Source organism: Podarcis gaigeae (genome assembly GCF_964106915.1).
Source record: "Podarcis gaigeae genome assembly, chromosome: 2".
NCBI lineage: Eukaryota > Metazoa > Chordata > Lepidosauria > Squamata > Lacertidae > Podarcis > Podarcis gaigeae.
In genome coordinates, this window is record NC_139679.1 from 6,413,756 (window position 1) to 6,435,876 (window position 22,121).

Here is a 22,121-nt window from a genome sequence, read left to right on the forward strand (position 1 = left end):
GGACCCAAATAAAAATCTATCTATATCTATCTATCTATCTATCTATCTATCTATCTATCTATCTATCTATCATCATCTATCTATCTATCTATCTATCTATCTATCTATCTATCTATCTATCTATCATCTATCTATCTATCTATCTATCTATCTATCTATCTATCATCTATCTGTATCTATCTCTATCTATCTATCTATCTATCTATCTATCATCTATCTATATCTATCTATCTATCTATCTATCTATCTATCTATCTATCTATCTATCTATCTATCATCTATCATCTATCTATCTCTATCTATCTATATCTATCTATCTATCATCTATCATCTATATCTATCTATCTATATCTATCTATCTATCTATCTATCTATCTATCTATCTATCTATCTATCTATCTATCATCTAAGCTTTTCCCCTTTATCACTCCTTTCAGTTCTGAATGGTTTCAGCACTCCAAGTTATTGACACCCACACTATGTAAACAATAAGCAAACTGACAAAAATTTAGCCATGTGGAAAGTTCTTTTCTTTGGCATCCAAAATGGTTCCAGATGTTCCTCATTTGATTTAGCTATCATAGGGAGCACTGGCGGAGGAAGAGGAGTGCGGGGGGAGTGTGCCGCCCCTGGCAGCGCAATCCCGGTGGGGTGCCATTGTGGCTGCCCCCCTGCCCCAGATGGGCACCACGCCCCCAGGACCCCATCTACTCTTTGCCCCCCGGTGCCGGAGCATGAAGCTCTGCAACTGATAGGAAGGCGATCTTTCCCCAGAAGATTAAATTTGCCTCCTGTGTTGTTACAGGTCTAATATTTCATTAGTTTATTTCTAGTATGCAGGTTGCAAATCATTCCAACCCCTCTTTCTGCACACCAGCAGCAAAAAGGAAACCTACGGGACCACCTCTCCTGGTATGCCCCGCGGAGGACCTTAAGGTCCATAAATAGCAACACCCTATAGGTCCCAAGCCCTAAGGAAGTCAGATTGGCCTCAACCAGGGCCAGGGCCTTTTCCACACTGGCTCCAGCCTGGTGGAACGCTCTATCTCATGAGACCAGGGCCCTGCGGGATCTGATTTCTTTCCGCAGGGCTGGTAAGACAGAGTTGTTCTGCCTGGCCTTTGGCTTGGAATCAGCCTGACCCCTCCCCCTCTTTCCTTTTCCTTCTGTGATGGAACTCCTATTTGGGGACTTCCCTGACTTTTTTATGGCCCACGTAGGACCAATCTGGATAGTTGGCCGAGGTGAAGATTTGATGTTTTCTCCCCCCAAACAGTTTTTGTTCTGGGCTTCCACTGAAATGAGGCTGCATTTTAAGTTGTACCTGAATCCTATTTTTAAGTTGTATTTTAATCAATTGTTTTTATACCTGATGTTAGCCGCCTTGAGCCCAGTCTTGGCCGGGGAGGGTGGAGAGTGTATATATATATATATATATGCAGGTTTTGGTGTCCTCGGGTGTCTTCCCGTGTAAAAGTTGGGGTGTCTAGGCGACGTTTCGACGAGGTCTCACTCGTCATCTTCAGGCTGGTGCTTTCGGCTTCTTGTTACTGGAACAGAGCTCTGTTCCAGTAACAAGAAGCCGAAAGCACCAGCCTGAAGATGACGAGTGAGACCTCGTCGAAACGTCGCCTAGACACCCCAACTTTTACACGGGAAGACACCCGAGGACACCAAAACCTGCATTCCTGTACCCGTGAAAATCTACGAAAGCATATATCTACGAAAGCATATATATATATATATATATATATAAGTCATTTGTGGAGTCTTTCTCTATATATGTACTAGAATTCATGCACCAAAGCAAGCTGGCCGGGTCCAGCCTCACCCTTCCTACTCTAGGTGAAATGTAATTTTGCAAGCATTCTGCCCATCTTTCTATCAGCGGGAGGGATGTGCTTCCACAAGAAAGATACTCTCAACCCCAGGCTTTCTTCCTGATTTATCTGCTCTATCCATACATTCCCTCACCAACAGATTTCACAATTAATTTAAAGAAGGCAGTTAAGTTTCGTCAATCCTTGCCAGAAGGGAGGAGCTCCTGTTGCAGCCAGTGGAGTATGAAAAACAGCAGCAGGGAGATAAGGAGCAACTGTAAACCGGAGAAGGAAGCACTGCTTCTCCTGCCGCACAACTGAAGCTGAGAGCCTTTCCTCTAACCAGCTGCAGGTCTGTCTCTTCCCTTTCCAAAATAAAATAAAATAAAAATTGTCCAGCAGCACCTTATAGACCAACTAAGTTTGTTTTGGTATAAGCTTTTTTGTGTATATGTATCTGAAGAAGTGTGCAGACACATGGAAGTTTATACCAGAACAAACCTAGTTGGTCTATAAGGAGCTACTGAACAATTTTTTATTTTTTATTTTGACTGTGTGAGACCCACACGGCTACCTACCTGAATCTTCCCTTTTCAATTATACATGATAGTAACTTCCTGTCTCCACTAACATGTCCTTATAACAACTTTCTTTCAAGCTAATATTCAGTAGGTGACACTTTTCTCAAGCTTCAGGCTGGGGGAGAGAGGAAACTTCACTTCCCGAATTTCTTCTTCCTGGGCACCCTTTAAAGGCCGAGAAACATTTCCAGAAAAAGTTCAGAACTTTAAAAGGTACATGCAAGTCATTAGGTTATCTTCTGATCAGCTTTCCTGACCTGTTTTTCTTTAACCTGCCTCTGCTCCAAGCAGCTCATTGCACCATGCAAAAATTCTCCTTTCCGTCAACAACACTGCAAGGGAGGCGAAATTCAGCAGTGGCAACATAAAAGGTCTCCCGCTGAGCTCTGTGGTGGAGTAGGGATTCGACTTTTGCCCCTCCAAGTATGCTTCCTAATGCTTGGATTCTTGAATTCTTCCTAATGCTTGAATGTGTATGCTTCCTAATGCTTGAATTCTTTTTCCCTGCAGGTTCCAGCCATGTGGCTCTACCTGGCTGCCCTGCTGGGGCTTTACTTCCTTCGCCGATGGTACCAGGAGAGACAGACGGTGGAGAACCTGACGGAGAAATATGTCTTCATCACGGGGTGTGACTCTGGCTTTGGAAACCTACTTGCCAGGCAGCTGGATGCCCGGGGCCTGCGGGTGCTGGCAGCCTGTCTCACGCAGAAAGGGGCAGAGCAGCTGGGCAAGGTCACCTCAGAGCGCTTGAAAACCACCATTCTGGATGTCACCAGTAAGGAGAGTGTGGCGGCCGCGACGGAGTGGGTGAAAGGGTGCATTGGAAGCAAAGGTGACTCTTGACCTTCCTTGTGCTGCCTCTTGTGCTATTGGTGGGACGGGGGATTAGAAATAATAATACTAATAATAATAATAATAATAATAATAATAATAATAATAATAATAATTTTTTATTTATACCCCGCCCTCCCCAGCCAAGGCTCAGAGCGGCTTACAAGCAATAATAAAAACAAGATGAATGATTACAACTTAAAAACAAAAATAAAATACAACATTAAAATAATGGAACATTAAAATATTAAAATGTAGCCTCATCGCAGGAGGAGAAGGAAAAGAAAAAAAAAGAGAGAGGGAGAGAGCGAATCAAATTGATTCCAAGCCAAAGGCCAGGCGGAACAACTCTGTCTTACAGGCCCTGCGGAAAGAAATCAGATCCTGCAGGGCCCTGGTCTCATGAGGCAGAGCGTTCCACCAGGCCGGGGCCAGTGCTGAAAAGGCCCTGGCTCTGGTTGAAGCCAATCTAACTTCCTTAGGGCCCGGGACCACTAGGGTGTTGCTATTTATGGACCTTGAGGCTCTCCGTGGGGCATACCGGGAGAGGCGGTCCCGTAGGTACGAGGGTCCTAGGCCGTGAAGGGCTTTAAAGGTCAAAAGCAGCACCTTAAATCTGACCCTGTACTCCACCGGGAGCCAGTGCAGCTTGAAAAGCACTGGGTGAATATGCTCCCATGGCAGAGACCCCGTGAGGAGCCTCGCTGCAGCATTCTGCACCCGCTGGAGTTTCTGGGATAGCTTCAAGGGCAGCCCCGCATAGAGCGAATTACAGTAGTCAAGCCTGGAGTAGTCTGCCCTCACCTCTGCCCACCCACAAGGAGGGTTCGCAGAAGCAGCTTGGCCAGGTGACCGGTGTGTCTTGGTGGGGTTTCCACTTGTCCCTTGTAATAGAAGATTGTCCCTTATTTTAAGGGGAAATGCTGCATAATAATAATAATAATAATAATAATAATAATAATAATAATACCTTTATGGTCAATGTACAACCTGTGTACGATGAAATTAACCGAGCCTCCCCTCCCCCCAAACACTCAATTTCATTGCACTCTGTGTGCTTGTTGCAGAACACACCAACCCCGAAAGTCAGTTGTCCCTTATGTCTGCCTTGCGTTCTTTCCCCCTCCTCCTCTTCTGCTGAGCTCAGCTCCTCCCTCCTGTTGAAATTCTGGCCCGGTCAGAGGTATGTGCCTATCTGTTCAGGCACCGGCTGAATTCCTTTGACCTCCCTCCGGCGACTCCCGGCAGGAAAAACATACGAGGTCCGTTCCGGCGATTTTCCTCAGGCTGTGAGAAAAACACACCATCTGCTTCTCCTCCTCCCTGCTCCCTGCATATCCCCAGGGAGGGGAATCAGACACAGACAGAAATGTAACTACATGCTTTTATTCCTGTCTTTAGCAGCCATACAGTAAAAGATGTCTGCTCTCTTCAACAAACAGAGAGAAACTCCAAACTCCACCCATGTACATCCTGTACAGGTCATATGACACATCCTGAGCTCACATCCTGTGCTCAATAAGGAGAATGGACTGCCCCTTCGTTTTCATGGCAACAGTCACATACTTCCTGTTTGGCTTTCCAGCCACAAGCAGCAGACTGAGCTGCTAGAGCCTTTGCTTGCTGCAGCATTGCTGCTTTAGAATAACACCTCCCATCTCTACCAGAGCTGCTGCCTCTCTCCTGCCTGTCCACTTTCCATTTCTCTCTCTTTCTCTCCCCCTTCCCCTAACTCCCTCCCTCCAGTTACACTAAATCCAGTGAGAGATGCAGCTAAATTCATGTAGGTTATGGTTGCTAATAGGAAAAACATCTGTTCTTTCTCACAGGGCTTTGGGGCTTGGTGAACAACGCAGGCACAGCTCTACCATCAGGTCCCAACGAATGGCTGACCAAAGATGACTTTGCAAAGGTGATCAATGTCAACCTTCTTGGGATGATTGATGTGACACTACACATGGTGCCTCTGGTGAGGAGAACCAGAGGGAGAGTGGTCAATGTGTCCAGTTCGATGGGACGCCTGGTAATCTATGGAGGTGGTTACTGCCCATCCAAGTTTGGTGTGGAAGCCTTCTCTGACAGCCTGAGGTAAAAACAACAGCTCTTTAATGTCTTCTTTTGCCAGTGTGGTGTAGTGGTTAAGAGCGGTAGTCTCGTAATCCTGGGTAACCGGGTTCGCGTCTCCGCTCCTCCACATGCAGCTGCTGGGTGACCTTGGGCCAGTCACACTTCTCTGAAGTCTCTCAGCCCCACTCACCTCACAGAGTGTTTGTTGTGGGGGAGGAAGGGAAAGGAGAATGTTAGCCGCTTTGAGACTCCTTAAAGGGAGTGAAAGGCGGGATATCAAATCCAAACTCTTCTTCTTCTTCTACTTTAGTGCAACATCTGCCACACTCCCTAACCACTTGCCAGGCTGGAAGTGGCTGATGCGAGTCCTCCTGGTTTAGTTGCCAAATCTGGGGAAAGTGGGCTGCAGGGAAGAAAGAGCTGGGAAATATGGCAGCTGTCCAGGGCTTTGCCCAAGACTCGCACAACTTGAGATGAATGTATCCAGGAAGGATCTCAAAAGAGAAGATAGGCAGGGACTGGAAGGTGTCTAAAGGATACTTGCAAAACCATATTGAAAAATCAGGACTCCTATTAGAATAAACAAGTTCCGTTTTAAATACTGAAATACTAAATAAGATGGATAACAACGTGTAATAGAAAAAGAAGCCTGAGATTAGGTTAAAGGTGTGTGAAAGAAAGTAACAGAAGTGGATAGAAATTGCAATTGAGTAGATTGGAAGTCTAACACTAAGGGAGGGTGAGGGGTGGTGGATGGTGATGGAAAAAGGAATTATCTGTGGGATTGAGTGTAGGTATGTTTGAACATTTTTAAGGATTGTATGAAATGTATGTTTGTATGCTTGTATATTCGCAATATGTGTGTATTAATGCTGAATTATTTTAATAATAAAAACTTTTTTAAAACAAAAGAAAAAAAGAATGTATCCAGGCACAGGCCATGCCCACATCTGGCCTTGAACCAAACTTTTCAAATCACAAGCCCACAATTGGATGTGTGGCTCTCAGTCCAAGACCTTCTCATTAATGGTGAACATGCTATGGATGCCCTCCTGTTTTCCTTAGAATAGTTCGTGTAGAGTGTGGTGGTAAAGGGTTAACCTTTCTGTGTCTCACGTCTGAGGGAAGGGCTTCCACGGGAAGTCTGCCAGGATGTTACGTCACAGCTCTTTGTTGTGCTGTGAGAAGTGCTTTCGTTTTTCAGTCGGTCGCTGCTCCGAGGAAGAAAGGAGTCAGAGAAAATGGAGCTGGATACTGATGGCCTGTAAATATGCTGTTTTTGCTTAATAAAATGCTTCTAGAATAGAGAAGCTGTCTGGACTTGATTTAATGTCTTTCTCACACGGACCAAAACTGTGCATCTGCTAATTGCTTTCTCCCGGGGCTGCACTTGAAAAGCTGGTGCAACGGAAGCGTAAGCTGGACGGAAAAGTAATAAATCTTCAGGTTATGGAACCACGCCAAGAGTGTGAGAAAGAACATAACTTAAAAGCCTGCAGGTCAGCTTGATCTACTGCCAGAGGCTTCAAAGGCAGATCTGAGTTTGCTGACGGAGGGGAACAACGGAGCCAAGGCTTTCCGGAATGCCCGGTTTAGCAGAAGAGTGAGTATTCAAGCTACTCTAGCCGACAGAAGGGAAGGGGAAAGAATGGCCCATCCCCAGGGACAGGTCTTTGGGTTTAATATGCCGTGTCAGAGACTGAGTGGCCAAAATTGGCTGGAATGGTCTATTGCAATGGAGTACCTGCTAGTGGGGGAGCAGCTGTGGCACTTGGTGCAACCCCCACAGCCCGAAGTTGGGAATGCAATGGCTGAGGAAGCTGCAGTTCAAACTGAGCTGAAACAGCGTGTGCTCAGAATTCTGGCCGAAAGCGTCGAGGCTTGTCTTTTGCCAGTCCTACAGGGTGCCAATGAGCCAAGGGTCGCTTGGGAATCCCTCCTAAAAGCTTGTGGAGCTGGAGTGGGAGGCAAGGGCCAGGAAGTGGCTGGAGTTGCACCAGAGGCGGCAGAGAGCCATGATGGCACTGGCCAGACCCTTGAGAGCTCTTCAAAAGCTGAGAGGAGCCTTAAGCCCCCAAGGGGAAGTGAAGGGACTGTTGCTATTCCTGTTGCTGCTGGTGGTGCTGTTGCTGTGCCTGAGAGCTGTTTGGATGCTGCAACACATCTGTGTGAGGAGCCAGGGGAGAGGCTAAGTACCGGGAGCCCTGCGCCCAGCAGAGGGGGTGAGGGCAAAAGCCCTGCCAGCAGTGGGCGGGCAGTCAGCAGTGAAAGCTCTGAGAAGCCTCTTTCTCCAAAAGCTTCCAAGTGTTGTTTTCGTCCTGAGCCGGAGCCTAGCTGTGGGAAGCTTTGTGCTACTAGAGTTTCCAAGGTTGCCCATCTGGAAGAGCTGCTGATAACAGAGTTGGTGCAGCGTGAGAACATCGGGAGAAGTCCAGTCTCTATGGGAACAGAGAGAGCTGCATCTACGGAAGCTGTGAAGGCCATGGGCAAGTCCCCCAGCCGGGGGGAGACTGTTGCCGTGACAGCTGCAGAGGACATCTGCAGACCCCAGTCAGGGGGGCAATGAGAGGGAAAGCATTGCCATGGCAATTCTCAGGAATGTCAACAACCAGAAACCCTCACTGTCGCCATAGACTCAGGAGCGACAAACACTCTAGTGCCCTCTCCTGATCTTTTGCGAAATTGCAGGACAGTAAAAACTGACAGATTTGTGACGCTTGCTGATAGGAGTCAAAAAACACAGGCCGGGACACTTTATTGTTCCTTTCTTAAACATGAAATCCAAGCTTTTGTGGTGCCATGTTTAGCTAATTGTTTGCTAAGCGTGTCTGATTTAATTGCTGACAATTTCTGTGTGTCTTTTGCAGGTAACCAGTGTGTGTTTTACAGGAATGGTGAACAGCTGTACTCAGTACAGTCCAAAGGCAATTTTTTTTCTTATAGAGATGCTGCTTTCTGCTGAGGATGACACCGAAGATGCAAAGGGGCAATGTGTGAATGTAGTGCCCCATGATGGTTGCCCACATATCTGGCCCCGCAGATTTGCTCATCTGAATTGGAGTTATGTCAAAAAGGCACCTGAACTGACAGAAAGGTGCAAATTTAAGGCTTGTGACAAATTCTTGGATTGTCATGCTTGTAAACAGTCCAAGATTGTGACATGCTCTTATCCTAAGTCAGAGAGAAAGACCACTCAATCTTTTGAGTTAATTCATGCAGATTTGTGTGATCCGATGTCAGCTGAGTCATTGGGTGGGTCAAAATTCTCTCTTCTCTTAATTGACGATTTTTCTTGGAATTAGTGGACTTTTGCTATGCGTACTAAAGGGGAGGCGGCTGGGTTGATCAGGGATTGGATCACTGCGGTTGAAGTGACCTTCTCCACCAAAGTTAAGAACTTCCAAAGTGACAGGGGTTCAGAGTTCACTGGTTCTGCTTTGCAGGATTTCTTTAGGGAGAAGGGGATTAGCCACCGATTGACCGCCCCCTACAGTCCACAGCAGAATGAAATCGTGGAAGGGAAGAATAGGACGATTCAGGAAGCAGTGTCGTCCATTTTATGGGAATCAGGGCTACCCCAAAAGTTTTGGTCTGAAGCCTGGAGATTTGTGGTGTTTACGCAGAACAGAGTGTACAACTCAAGTGTAGGGAACACACCCTATTTCCTGCTACATGGTAAGAAGCCCAAGATGCACTACCTTCGTGTGTTTGGTTGTGAGGCCTGGGTTCTTATTCCAAAGGCTCTACGCAAGAAAGGTGAGCCAAGATCCAAGAAAATGATCTTTGTGGGGTATGAGCCTGGCTCAAAGCCTGGCGGTTTGTGTACCCAAGTGGAAACCAGTCAAGGTTGGTGATCAGCAATAGTGCTGAGTTCTATGAACAGGCTGGTTGGTCACGTCTTCATGCTAATCCAGACGTGCTTTTGCAGCAGTTCTATGACTCAGATGGTGAGGAGGAAGAGGAACTTGTTGCTGGGGACCGAAATCCAGAGCAACGGGGTCCACCACAGGAACAGAGTCCAAGGCAGGGACAGCTCAGGATCCCTCAGAGGGGGGAACCTAGAACACCTCTTCCAGCAACTGTCAAGTCTGAGGCAAAGAGTGAGCCTTCCTCACCTGCTGGACCAGCTGTAAGGCCCAAAAGGCGCAGCAGGTCAGAGGGGGAAGACACTGAAGTTGAGGATGATTTAGTAGGACCCAGTGAGTCAGAAGGAACACCAGGGTTCACACTGAGGAGGTCAGCGAGGTTAACCAAGGGGAAGCCTCCAGATCGTTTTGAAGCTACAGGTGTCTGGGTGGGTGTAGCCAGGTGTGAACCTGAATCCTTTGAGGATATTCAGAATTTGCCTCAGGAAGAAGCCAGCGAGGACTTCCGGAGGCGGCGCCAATGGCAATGGCGGTCTCTTTCTGATCTGGAAGGGGAAGCTCTACGGAAACGGGTCGTCCGCTACGGCGAAGGGGAGACCCTTGTGAAGAAATCACAGGCAGAAGGAGCCTGCGACCGTGGGACTCAGCGGGCACCATCAGCGCTCCCCGAAACTGTGAAGGGACCTCGCAAGGGGTTCCGGAGCGTAACGGGGTTGGCGCGGTGCTGTGAGTCGATCGCTCTTTCCAAGGGGGGAAACCGCAAAGCTGTTGCTGGAGAGCGCTGACCTTTTTTCTGGGACTATTCGGCTGATAAACAACTACCTGTGAGTAGGTGAAGATTTATGAATTTGGGATCTAAAGAAAATAAAGCTTAATTTGGCACTGAACCGGGAAGGCGCAACCAGGAAGTCCGTCTTCCGGCTTTGTTTAACACTTCAAAGCAAAGACTATCAACTCTAATGTGGTGGAAAGCGGAACTGTAAAAAGCTTAAATCCAAGCATCTAAGAGAAGAACCTCCCCCCAAGTAAAGTGAGGGGGAAGAGGACAAATATGACTGCTACCCTTTCATCTGTGGATTTATAAAAATTATTGAACTCCCGGTAATGGGCTGCCAGGTTCTTTAGAGTTGTCAGGCTGTTTTGGACTGTTACATTGGAACTCGCATTGAACTGCTACATTGAAACTCGCATTATTCATAAACATAGTAACTTTGGTTTGATTGCTTCTGCAAAAAATTTGAAGGTTTTTGAAGGTCTTCTAAAGATTTGCAATTGTTACTAGTTTGAAAGGGACACTTTGGAAAGTTGGAAAAGACTTGCAAACTGTAACTTTGAAGATAGTTACAGTGTCCCTCTAGAGGAATATTGAGACTGTGCATCTACTGGGGGAATTTTCCATCTTTACTTAATAAGATCAGTTGAAGACAAGGAAAAAAATTTGAGTGACCATGGAAAAGACCTTCAAAAAGAGTCTGAGGAAGAATTGAGAGCCTTAAGATCTGGAGTATTAGGCTCAATACTAGCACCTTTGGGATCTGATCAACCAGGGAAAGTGATACCACCGTCAAAGGAGGAAGAACTTTTGGGAGCAGTAGGAGGGAAATAGAAGTACAACATCATGTCTCTGCAACTATTAAGCTGGAATATTTGTGGTCTAAATTCCCCAGAGAAGGAGGAAAGTCTTTCATTTATTAAAAAAGGAACAATTGGACTTAATTTGTTTACAGGAAACACATGTGATTAGGCTACACAGGAAAGTTTTGATCAATAAAAGATTGGGCCAGGAGTTTATTGCATCGGACAAGGTCAAAAAGAGAGGAGTGGTCATTTATGCAAAAGAAAGCCTGTCACCGAAATTTATTTTTAAAGATGAACAAGGGAGAATCTTGGCAATTGAAATCCAAACCCAAGGAGAAAAATTTTTGATCCTAGGAATATATGCACCAAATGAGGGGAAATAGGAGTTTTATAAAAAGTTGCATGAGACAATGTTGGATTATATGGATTACAACAACATCATTATGATGGGAGATATGAATGAAGTGGTATCTACGAACATGGACAAGGCACAGAAACAGACTGTAACAAAAGAGGGCAGGCTACCAAAAACCTTTTTTGAACTGACTGACAATATGGATTTAATTGATATTTGGAGAACCAAGAACCCCCTAGAAAGAGAAGGTACATTCTTTTCTGAGGCCAAATTGACATGGACTAGAATTGACCAAATATGGACAACTAGATTTCTGGCACCCAAGATAAAAAAGGTGGAAATCTGCCCAAAAACTTGCTCCGACCATAATGCTGTAAAGATGGAAATGAAACTGATATCAACCGGTTCCTTTAGATGGAAGATGAATGACACCTTATTAAGGGACCAAGAGATTATTAAGAAGGCCCAAAAGACACAGAGATTATTTTGAAGTAAATCTGAGAACCACGGTGGAAAAAAGAGTAATCTGGGACGCAGGCAAAGCGGTTATGAGAGGGTTTCTTATCCAACAGAATGCAGTAAAAAAGAGGACTCAAAATGAAAAATAAAGGAAGGGGAGAAGAAACTAAGATTGAAACCAAAATCGCAAGAGATTCTGAGAGAAATTAAGTTATATCAAGTACAATATATGAAATTGATAAATCAAGAAGTGGAATGGAAAATTAAACAGATGAGGCAAAAGACATTTGAATCGGCTAATAAATGTGGAAAACTGCTAGCTTGGCAGTTGAAAAAAAGACAGAAGTTAAACACTATTACAAATCTAGAGATAGAAGGAAAAGATATCCAGAATCCAGTGGAGATTAGAAGGTGCTTCCAGAGATACTTTAAACAACTGTATACACAAGGGCCTCAGAAAGAGACTGACATAGACCAATTTTTAAGAACAAATGGATTACAAAAAATCTCCCAGGAAAATAAGACAATGTTGAAACAGAGAATCACAGAACAAGAGATTGAAGGTGCCATTCAGAATATGCAATTGGGCAAATCTCCAGGGCCGGATGGGTAAACCTCCAAGTATTACAGAACTTTGAAAGACTATTTAATTCAACCGCTAAAGGAGGTTTGCAATGAAATTATGGAGGGGAGGAAGACGCCTGAGTCGTGGAAAGAAGCTTTTATCACACTTATACCGAAAACTGAGTCTGAAAAGACACAACTTAAGAATTACCGCCTCATATCATTATTAAATGTGGATTACAATTTTTTTGCCAATATACTGGCTAACAGACTAAAAAAGGTATTAGTTGAAGAGATACATAAGGACCAAGCTGGCTTTCTCCCAGGTAGACATTTGTCTGACAACACGAGAAATATAATTAACATTTTGGAGAAACTACAAGAAAATATTAATACAAAAGCAGTTTTAATTTTTATTGATGCGGAAAAGGCCTTTGACAATATTTCTTGGAATTTTATGAAGAAAAATCTTCAGGGAATGGGGGTGGGACAAAGTTTTGAAAATGGTATAAGTGCAATTTATTCAGAACAAAAGGCTAAATTGATAGTTAACAACGTGGTGACAGAAGAATTTAAGATAGAAAAAGGAACACGGCAGGGCTGCCCTATCTCCCCATTACTTTTTATTTCGGTCCTGGAGGTTTTGCTGAACATGACTAGAAGGGACCGCTTGATTGAAGGTATCCAGGTCGGAGCCAAACAATATAAACTGAAAGCTTTTGCAGATGATTTGGTTTTGACATTACAGGAGCCAGAGTCTAGTACAAAAAGGGTATTAGAATTGATTCAAGAGTTTGGTCATGTGGCAGGATTTAAATTGAACAAGTCAAAAACTAAGGTATTAGAGAAAAACTTAACACTGACTGAAAAAGAAAGGTTTCAGAATGAGACAGGGTTGACTGTGGTCAAGAAAGTGAAATATTTGGGGATTAACATGACAGCAAAAAAATTGAACCTATTTAAAGATAATTATGAGAAATGCTGGTCAGAAGTAAAAAAAGATTTAGAAATATGGTCAAAATTGAAGCTTTCCTTGTTGGGTCGAATTGCAGCTATAAAGATGAATGTGTTGCCAAAAATGTTATTTTTGTTCCAAACATTGCAGATTGTGGATAAGATGGATTGTTTCAAGAAGTGGCAGAGAGATATTTCTAGATTTGTCTGGCAGGGCAAAAAGCCCAGAATAAAATTTAAAATATTAACTGACGCAAAGGAAAGAGGTGGGTTTGCCCTGCCAGACTTCAAACTTTACTACGAATCAGCAGCATTTTGCTGGTTGAAAGAATGGCTGCTTCTTGAGAACACTGACATTTTAGATTTAGAAGGTTTTAACAATGTTTTTGGGTGGCATGCATATCTGTGGTACGACAAGGTTAAAGCGCATAAAGCATTTAAAAATCATATTGTCAGGAAAGCATTGTTTAATGTCTGGATAAGATACAAAGCTCTATTGGAAAACAAGACCTCAAGGTGGCTGTCACCTATGGAAGCAAAGGCTTTGAAAAGACTCAATATGGAGGCCAAATGGCCGAAATATTGGGAGATATTAGAACAAGAAGGAGATAAATTGAAATTGCAGAGTTTTGAGAAATTAAAAGATAAAGTGTGAGACTGGTTGCACTATCATCAAATAAGAGAGGCCTATAATTTGGACAAAAAAATGGGCTTCCAGGTGGAGAGATCAAAATTGGAAACAGAACTGTTAGAACCTAAAACTAAGATACTATCAAGAATGTATAACTTGCTGTTAAAATGGAATACACAGGATGAAACGGTTAAATCAGCTATGATTAAATGGGCACAAGACATTGGTCATAATATTATGTTTGCTGACTGGGAACAGTTGTGGATCACCGGTATGAAATTCACGGCATGTAATGCCCTAAGAGAGAATGTTATGAAAATGATTTACAGGTGGTACATGACCCCAGTCAAGCTTGCAAAAATTTATCAATTGCCTGATAATAAATGTTGGAAATGTAAAGAAACTGAGGGTACATTCTTTCACCTTTGGTGGACATGCCCAAAGATTAAGGCTTTCTGGGAAATGATCTATAATGAACTGAAAAAGGTATTTAAATATACTTTCCTTAAGAAACCAGAGGCCTTTCTCTTGGGCATGGTCGGCCAATTGGTGCCAAAGAAAGATAGAACATTTTTTATGTATGCAACAACAGCAGCAAGAATACTCATCGCAAAACATTGGAAGACACAAGATTTACCCACTCTGGAAGAATGGCAGATGCAAGTAATAGACTATATGGAGATGGCAGAAATGACTGGCAGAATCCGAGACCTGGGAGAAGAGTTGGTGGAAGAGGATTGGAAGAAGTTTAAAGACTACTTGCAGAAACACTGCAAAATTTATGAATGTTAAAATGATGTTGGATTTTAAAACAACATGGCATTAGTGACAAAGTTAGAAGGAGTATGCAAAGATGAATTAGAAAAAAAGGTGAAAGATTAGAGTTATATTATGTCAAACTTAAATAATATGGTATAAGTGACTAAGTTATAAGGAATAGGTAAGATTGAACTAAAAAGTGAAGAAGGATTGGAGACATAATAGGTTGAACTATATAATTGACAATGAGATTTGAAAGAGGGTAACAATTTGCTGAATTTGATTGGGTAAATGGGAACACAAAAAAGGGAGATGTGAAGAAGTCAAGAAACAGAGTTAAATAAGTATAAAGCTAAAAGTTGGATTTTTTCTTCTTTATGTGTTTTATTATCGTTTTTTTGATGATTTTTTGTTGACCTTTTCTGTGTATCTTTTTTGTATTTTTGGCTATGTTTGTTTCCTCTTATTTGTGGTATGTATCTATGTGTTTTCCCCCCGTAAAATCATAATAAATATTTTATAAAAAAGAAGAAGAAGAAGCCAGCAAGTGGCATGAGGCAATGCACAAGGAGATGAGATCCATGGAAAATCTAGGTGTGTTCTCGCTCACAGAGTTGCCACCGGGCAAACAAGCTGTGAGTTGCAGATGGGTTTATCGCCTTAAACCCACTGATGCTGGAGAACCACAGTATAAAGCTAGATTAGTGGCTCGTGGATTCACTCAAAGGAAGGGAATTCACTTCACGGAGGTGTATTTGCCCACCTCAAGATGCGAGATGCTTAGGATGCTTCTATCTGTCGTGGCACAGAGAGGTTGGCGGGTAAACCACTTTGATGTGGATGTTGCCTACCTGAACTTAGATCTCCAGGAGGAGCTGTACATGCTTCCTCCTCCAGGGTTTGAGATCATGAGGCAAGGCATTGTGTGGCGATTGCACAAATCCATCTATGGGTTACGTCAATCTGCCAGAAACTGGAATATGTGCCTGAATGAAGCCTTGGAAGAGTTAGGTTTCAGAAGAAGTGTTGCTGACAGTTGCCTTTATCTGAAAGGATCAGGTGCAACACAGGAATTTGTGCAGATTTTTGTAGATGATTTGCTGTACTTCTCAGAGACAGGTAAACAGGCAGAAAAGTTTGCTAGGGAGCTTGCTAAACGGTTCAGGCTCAAGCAGCTTGGAGCTGTCAAGACGTATCTAGGCGTAGATATTGTCAGGGCACAAGATGGAAGTTTCTTGCTCAGCCAGAAAGGCAAAATTGAGCAACTGTATCAGAAATTCAGGATGAATGATTGTGCAGGAGTAAGAAGTCCTATGGAGACTAGTTTTGTAAAGGATAGTCAGCAAGTAGAAGTCTTTCAGTCAGCTCTAGGAAGTTTGCTGTATTTGTCCAGTGGAACAGAACAGATATAGCATTTGCTGTCAATCTGCTCAGCAGGGAGGCTTCAAATCCTTCTAGAATAGAGAAGCTGTCTGGACTTGATTTTATGTCTTTCTCACACGGACCAAAGCTGTGCATCTGCTAATTGCTTTCTCCCGGGGCTGCACTTGAAAAGCTGGTGCAATGGAAGCGTAAGCTGGACGGAAAAGCAATAAATCTTCAGTTCGGGCCCAACATGCTTTATAGAAATGTTGATTACCATGTTGAAAAGTGTGTGCTTTTTCCAACTATTTACATACCACTTAATTATCAAGGTGTGGGACTGAGCAGTTATCTGCACATATGCACTGCCCAGGCTCACGTAGCAGGGAGGTCACTGTTAACACTCCATTCTCTCTTGAGATGCATGGATGCCAAGATCCAGGTTTCTGTGATATGGCGGACAGACCGTGGAAAATACTGATTTACTCTCAGAGGCTGTGAGACAATTTAAAGTGGTGAATGTACAAACCACCGAGGTGGGAAGGGCTGAGGTGGGAGGTTGGAGGAAAATGCAAGGGAAAGTAAGGGTGGTCCACGACAAAAATGGCACCTTGTGTGAATGGATTTGGGAGGATTTGACTGTGATGGAGACAAAACAGGAAGGGAGGGCAAAAAGTATGGGAGGCTACTATATGGGCTGGCAATGTAAAGTTATTAAGAAGGCCTGGGAAGTGACATAGAAAGATTTGAAAAGAATGTGGAAAATGTTTTTTGTTAAAAAAACAGATGCTATGATTTTGGAAGGCACGGGACGTAATGGATTTATTGAGCAGAAGACTCTGTTCCTGCACTGGAGAGTGGACGCCAGTTCCTCTAGTTACGAACTTAATTTGTTCCAGAGGTCCGTTCTTAACCTGAAACTGTTCTTAACTAGAGGCGTGCTTTCGCTAATGGGGCCTCTGCGCCACCAGCACACGATTTCCGTTCTCATCCTGGGGCAAAGTTCTCAACTCGAGGTAACTCTTCCAGGTTAGCGGAGTTTGTAACCTGAAGCGTTTGTAACCTGAGGCGTTTGTAACCCGAGGTACCACTGCAGGAGGAAGAAGCCACCGCCAAAGAAAATAAAGAATATTGGCAAAATAAATTAATGAACCATGCAGGACATATTAGATAATTTGAAACCCAAGAAAGAAAGGGGGTAATGTTTAATGAATACTTTGTAAGCTTTGTGTATAGGTTTCTACATTAGTTGAACTTCTAAAAGTCACTTGTAATAAGATGAATAAGGTTTTAAAATGGGATTAAGAATATAAGATTTGATGGATATGCATGAATCTGTATAAAATAATGGAACCAGGAGGGGGAGTGGAGGGAAGTCAATCAAGTTTTATGGTTTAAATTTTTGAGTGTGATGAGTGTTGTTGTTTTTTTGTTATCATAAAATTAATAAACTAGAGAGAGAGAGAGAGAGAGAGAGAGAGAGAGAGAGAGAGGGAGGGAGGGATACATGGATGCTGACAACTAAGCCTTGAATGTGTAGCATTTGGAGAGAAATTCTGTGTGGCATCTTCTCAGGGTTGTTTGCACTGTAATCTTCTTCTGCACAAAGGAGGTTTGGTAAAAACCCTTAATTGTTCCTTTTTTTAGAACACGGGGTCCCAGAACCCAAAGAACAGGGTCTTCTTCCTTTGATGCAAGTGACCTTTTCCCTCTTAACAAGAAGACTGGGCAGAGATGGCAGAGGCTGCAGGGAGGAGGGTGGGAAGCAGCCCTGGCAGAAAAGGCTCCTTGCTCTCTGCAGCAATTTCCCCCCACTTGGTTAAGGTCTCCCTTCAGGAAGGCATTTGATGTATCAGCTAGACCAGTGTTTTCCAACCTTTTTTGGGCAAAGGCACACTTGTTTCATGAAAAAAATCTCGAGGCACACCACCATTAGAAAATGTTTAAAAAATTAACTCTGTGCCTATATTGACTATATGCCGCTTGGGGCGGCAGCCTGTTGCCCGAAGCACAGGGAGCCCTACGGAGGGCTCCCCGTGCTTCCGGCGAGTGTCTGCAACCCTGCGCGCCCGGCAGGAGCTCCTGCCAGGCGCGCAAGGCTTGGGGCGGCAGCCTGTTGCCCGAAGCACAGGGAGCCCTACGGAGGGCTGCCCGTGCTTCGGGCGAGTGTCTGCAACCCTGCGCGCCCGGCAGGAGCTCCTGCCAGGCGCGCAAGGCTTGGGGCGGCAGCTTGTTGCCCGAAGCACAGGGAGCCCTACGGAGGGCTCCCCGTGCTTCGGGCGAGTGTCTGCAAGCCTTGCGCGCCCGGCAGGAGCTCCTGCCAGGCGCGCAAGGCTTGGGGCGGCAGCCTGTTGCCCGAAGCACAGGGAGCCCTACGGAGGGCTGCCCGTGCTTCCGGCGAGTGTCTGCAACCCTGCGCGCCCGGCAGGAGCTCCTGCCAGGCGCGCAAGGCTTGGGGCGGCAGCTTGTTGCCCGAAGCACAGGGAGCCCTACGGAGGGCTCCCCGTGCTTCGGGCGAGTGTCTGCAAGCCTTGCGCGCCCGGCAGGAGCTCCTGCCAGGCGCGCAAGGCTTGGGGCGGCAGCCTGTTGCCCGAAGCACAGGGAGCCCTACGGAGGGCTCCCTGTGCTTCGGGCGAGTGTCTGCAACCCTGCGCGCCCGGCAGGAGCTCCTGCCAGGCGCGCAAGGCTTGGGGCGGCAGCCTGTTGCCCGAAGCACAGGGAGCCCTACGGAGGGCTGCCCGTGCTTCGGGCGAGTGTCTGCAAGTCTTGCGCGCCCGGCAGGAGCTCCTGCCAGGCGCGCAAGGCTTGGGGCGGCAGCCTGTTGCCCGAAGCACAGGGAGCCCTACGGAGGGCTGCCCGTGCTTCCGGCGAGTGTCTGCAAGTCTTGCGCGCCCGGCAGGAGCTCCTGCCAGGCGAGCAAGGCTTGGGGCGGCAGCCTGTTGCCCGAAGCACAGGGAGCCCTACGGAGGGCTGCCCGTGCTTCCGGCGAGTGTCTGCAAGTCTTGCGCGCCCAGCAGGAGCTCCTGCCAGGCGAGCAAGGCTTGGGGCGGCAGCCTGTTGCCCGAAGCACAGGGAGCCCTACGGAGGGCTCCCCGTGCTTCGGGCGAGTGTCTGCAAGCCTTGCGCGCCGGGCAGGAGCTCCTGCCAGGCGCGCAAGGCTTGGGGCGGCAGCCTGTTGCCCGAAGCACAGGGAGCCCTACGGAGGGCTCCCTGTGCTTCGGGCGAGTGTCTGCAACCCTGCGCGCCCGGCAGGAGCTCCCACTGGGCGCGCGAGGCTTGGGGCGGCAGCCTGTTGCCCGAAGCACGCGGAGCCCTCCGGAGGGTGCCCCGTGCTTCGGGCGAGTGTCTGCAAGCCTTGCGCACCCGGCAGGAGCTCCCGTCGGGCGCGCGAGGCTTGGGGCGGCAGCCTGTTGCTCTAAGCACATGGAGCCCGCCTCCCTCCCACGGCACACCAGGCAAAGTCTCGCGGCACACTAGTGTGCCGCGGAACACCGGTTGGGAAACACTGAGCTAGACTGGGGTAGTCAACCTTTTCATACCTCCCGCCCACCAATGCATCTTTCTTGATGGTAAAATTTCCTTACCGCCCACCAGTGCTGGATGGAAGGAGGATTCAGCTTGTGCCATAGCATCCCCTGCCGCCCACCTAGAATCCTGAAACGCCCACTAGTGGGCGGTAGGGACCAGGTTGACAACCCCTGAGCTAGACTTTGAAGCATGTCCTCATGACTGTCTCTTAATACAACTGGTGCTGTGTCATACACAATCCTCTCCTGGGTAGGGCGTATCCTGGCTCCTGCAAGAGGGCAGAAGGCAGGGGAGCTGCATTTCCCATCTTTTCTTTCTCCTCAATTTTTGGAATTCTTTTTTTTTTTTAAAAAGAAAGGTGTTCCTATCCATGGACCCAAGTTCCTGACCTGCATTCCTGACCTATGACTCAGTAGGCAATGATGTTTCTGCTTTTATTCCTCTGCATTTCAGGCGAGAGCTCCATCCTTTTGGAGTCCAAGTCAGCATTATTGAACCTGGTGGTTTCCAAACAAACATGTTCAAACAAGCAGTAGATAATTTAAAGAATGTATGGAACCAAGCGCCATCTGACATCAAAGAAGTCTATGGGGAACAGTACTTGGAGAACTGTGAGTAGACGCGGAGGGGATTTCAGCATGGTTTGCATTTTCCTGCAAACATACCCAATTCACAATTCATGAAGCAATATATTAACTAATACATAGCTCTGCTTAGGAATTCAAACTCCTCTAAATTTAGCAACAAGTTCTCCAGACCAACTATGTGTACAAAGACAACTATGAACAACTATGTGTACAGAACAACTATGTGTACATAATATACCAAAATGCACTAAGCAAATTGATCACAATAAAAAAAATTCACTATGCAAGGAAATAATGTTTGCCAAAATTTGTATACAGTGGTACCTCAGTTTAAGCACAGACCGGTTTAAGAATCATTTGGTTTACAAATTCCACAAAACCGGAAATAGTGTCTTGGTTTGAGAACTTTACCTTGGTCTAAGAACAGAATCCGAACAGTGGAAGGGCACCGGCAGTGGGAAGCCTCATTAGGGACAGCACGCCTCAGTTTAAGAACAGTTTGGGTTTAAGAACAGGCTTCCGGAACGGATTAAGTTTTTAAACCGAGGTACCACTGTATTGCAAAAACTGAAATGCTGATGACTTTCAAAAGTCATAAACTGAAATGAGGAGAACCAAACTGAAAGATTTTGGAGATATTGAAACTGAGAGAAATGGACAGGTTCATCCATTGTAGATTTAAATCTTTTGAGAATGTGTTCTGTTTTGAAGCCTCCAAAATAGTTCCAGATGCATCTGCTTTGATTTAGTTCTTCTAGGGAGAGGTATCTAGACGCCAACCAGTCCATTCAGCTCCCAAAAGATTTAGGTTACCTCCTACATTTACAGCACTAACTTCTGTTTTGTTTCATATTTATCACACACAGATTGCAAAATTGCCCAATATGCCGTTAACATTGCCAGCAGAAAGCTTCACCTGGTCACTGACTGTATGGAACATGCCCTGACATCCTGCTCCCCTCGCACTCGCTACTCTGCAGGATGGGATGCAAAGTTCTTGTACATTCCTGCCTCTTACTTTCCAACGTCCATCGTTGACTTCGTGGCGAGCTGCATTCAGCCCAAACCTGCTCAAGCTGTATAGATTGCTTTGAAGAAACCCTTTACAGTTGTCCAAATGAGCAAACAATCTGTGGATGCTTGTTTATGCAAAATAGAAAATGCAACAAACAAACTTTTGCAAGCAGTATGAATTGCTTTGAAGAAAAAGCTTTACAGTTATATTTCCAGGGGGGAAGCCAGTAGATGGTGTTCCTGTTTTCAGTTTAGCTTATACTGTATTTCTATATATGGTGGCTGAGATAAGGGATGCAGCTGCTGGCATGGGAAAGAAGGGAGGGTCCTTGCTTTGAACCAGCTGCAGAGATAAGGAGGAATGTGAGTGGAGGGCTACCTTGAACTCATGCTCTGACTTCAAAGTGTGAAATCGAAGGAGGTGCCCTTAGAAGTGGATGGGGGAAAGGACGAGAGCATAAACCCCTTCTACAGAAATGGTGGAAAGCTGCTCCAGGACGCTATAAAAGGCCCCAACTGCAGCAATCCAACGATATTCCAGTTTGGACTGACCGGGTAAAGTGCCAAGCATATTTTGTCCTGAGGAAGAGGGGTGCCGTCACCGGTTTCTGGAATGTCTCCGTCAAAATTGACGGATAGCTGAGCCAGCTTCACAACTTTATCTTTGAGTATTCTTTCATATACAGTTGTACCTTGGAAGTCGAACGGAATCCGTTCTGGAAGTCCGTTCGACTTCCAAAACGTTCAGAAACCAATCGGAAGCCGCACCGGATGTTTGAAAATCATTCCAGTTTTTGATTGTTCAGGAGCTGAAATGTACAAGTTCCAAAGCGTTTGGCAACCAAGGTACGACTGTACTTAAATTGTATATTAGCACCTGTTGCTGTTTCTTTGCTTATTATGTTAGTAGTTAATAAAGCTTGCTTCTACCGCCTAAAAGTTTGAGATCCAAAGAACTCGCTGCTGCCTAAGGATTACCAGGGCTGGGTGATTGTTGGGGAGGCATAACCATTGGGCATTACACAGTTGCCAAATGAGCCAACAAGCTGTGGATGGAAAACAAGTCTAATTGCATCTTTTAGGATCCTAATGAGAGGCAGATTTGGTCATCAGTACCTTAAGGAGAAGTGATTTATTATTATTATTCTGAACTATTCTCTGATGC

The 22,121-nt window shown here is 45.4% G+C and overlaps 2 protein-coding genes across 3 annotated transcripts in view; one reads left to right on the top strand and one right to left on the bottom strand.

Moving 5' to 3' along the window:
- The window catches only part of LOC310840197 (17-beta-hydroxysteroid dehydrogenase type 6-like), a 257,115-nt gene that overhangs the window by 11,241 nt on the left and 223,753 nt on the right, over positions 1–22,121 (bottom strand). The gene's annotated exons all lie outside the window — the stretch shown is intronic.
- On the top strand, positions 1,986–21,895 carry LOC310840199 (retinol dehydrogenase 7-like). Of its 2 annotated transcripts, none has more exons than XM_083729499.1 (5): positions 1,986–2,172; positions 2,912–3,233; positions 5,062–5,320; positions 19,809–19,966; positions 20,809–21,895. In XM_083729499.1, the coding sequence occupies exons 2-5, from the start codon at positions 2,921–2,923 to the stop codon at positions 21,024–21,026; spliced, it is 948 nt and encodes a 315-aa protein (XP_083585625.1). In that variant the 5' UTR covers positions 1,986–2,172; positions 2,912–2,920; the 3' UTR covers positions 21,027–21,895. The 2 variants fall into 2 exon arrangements, with proteins under 2 accessions (XP_083585625.1, XP_083585626.1); XM_083729500.1 differs by lacking the exon at positions 1,986–2,172 and adding an exon at positions 2,661–2,772.

Coding starts and splice junctions, on each gene's coding strand:
- LOC310840199 (XM_083729499.1), top strand. CDS start 2,921: ATGTGGCTCTACCTGGCTGCCCTGCTGGGGCTTTACTTCCTTCGCCGA. Junction 3,234..5,061: donor AGGGTGCATTGGAAGCAAAG/GTGACTCTTGAC, acceptor TCTTTCTCACAG/GGCTTTGGGGCTTGGTGAAC. Junction 5,321..19,808: donor GCCTTCTCTGACAGCCTGAG/GTAAAAACAACA, acceptor TCTGCATTTCAG/GCGAGAGCTCCATCCTTTTG.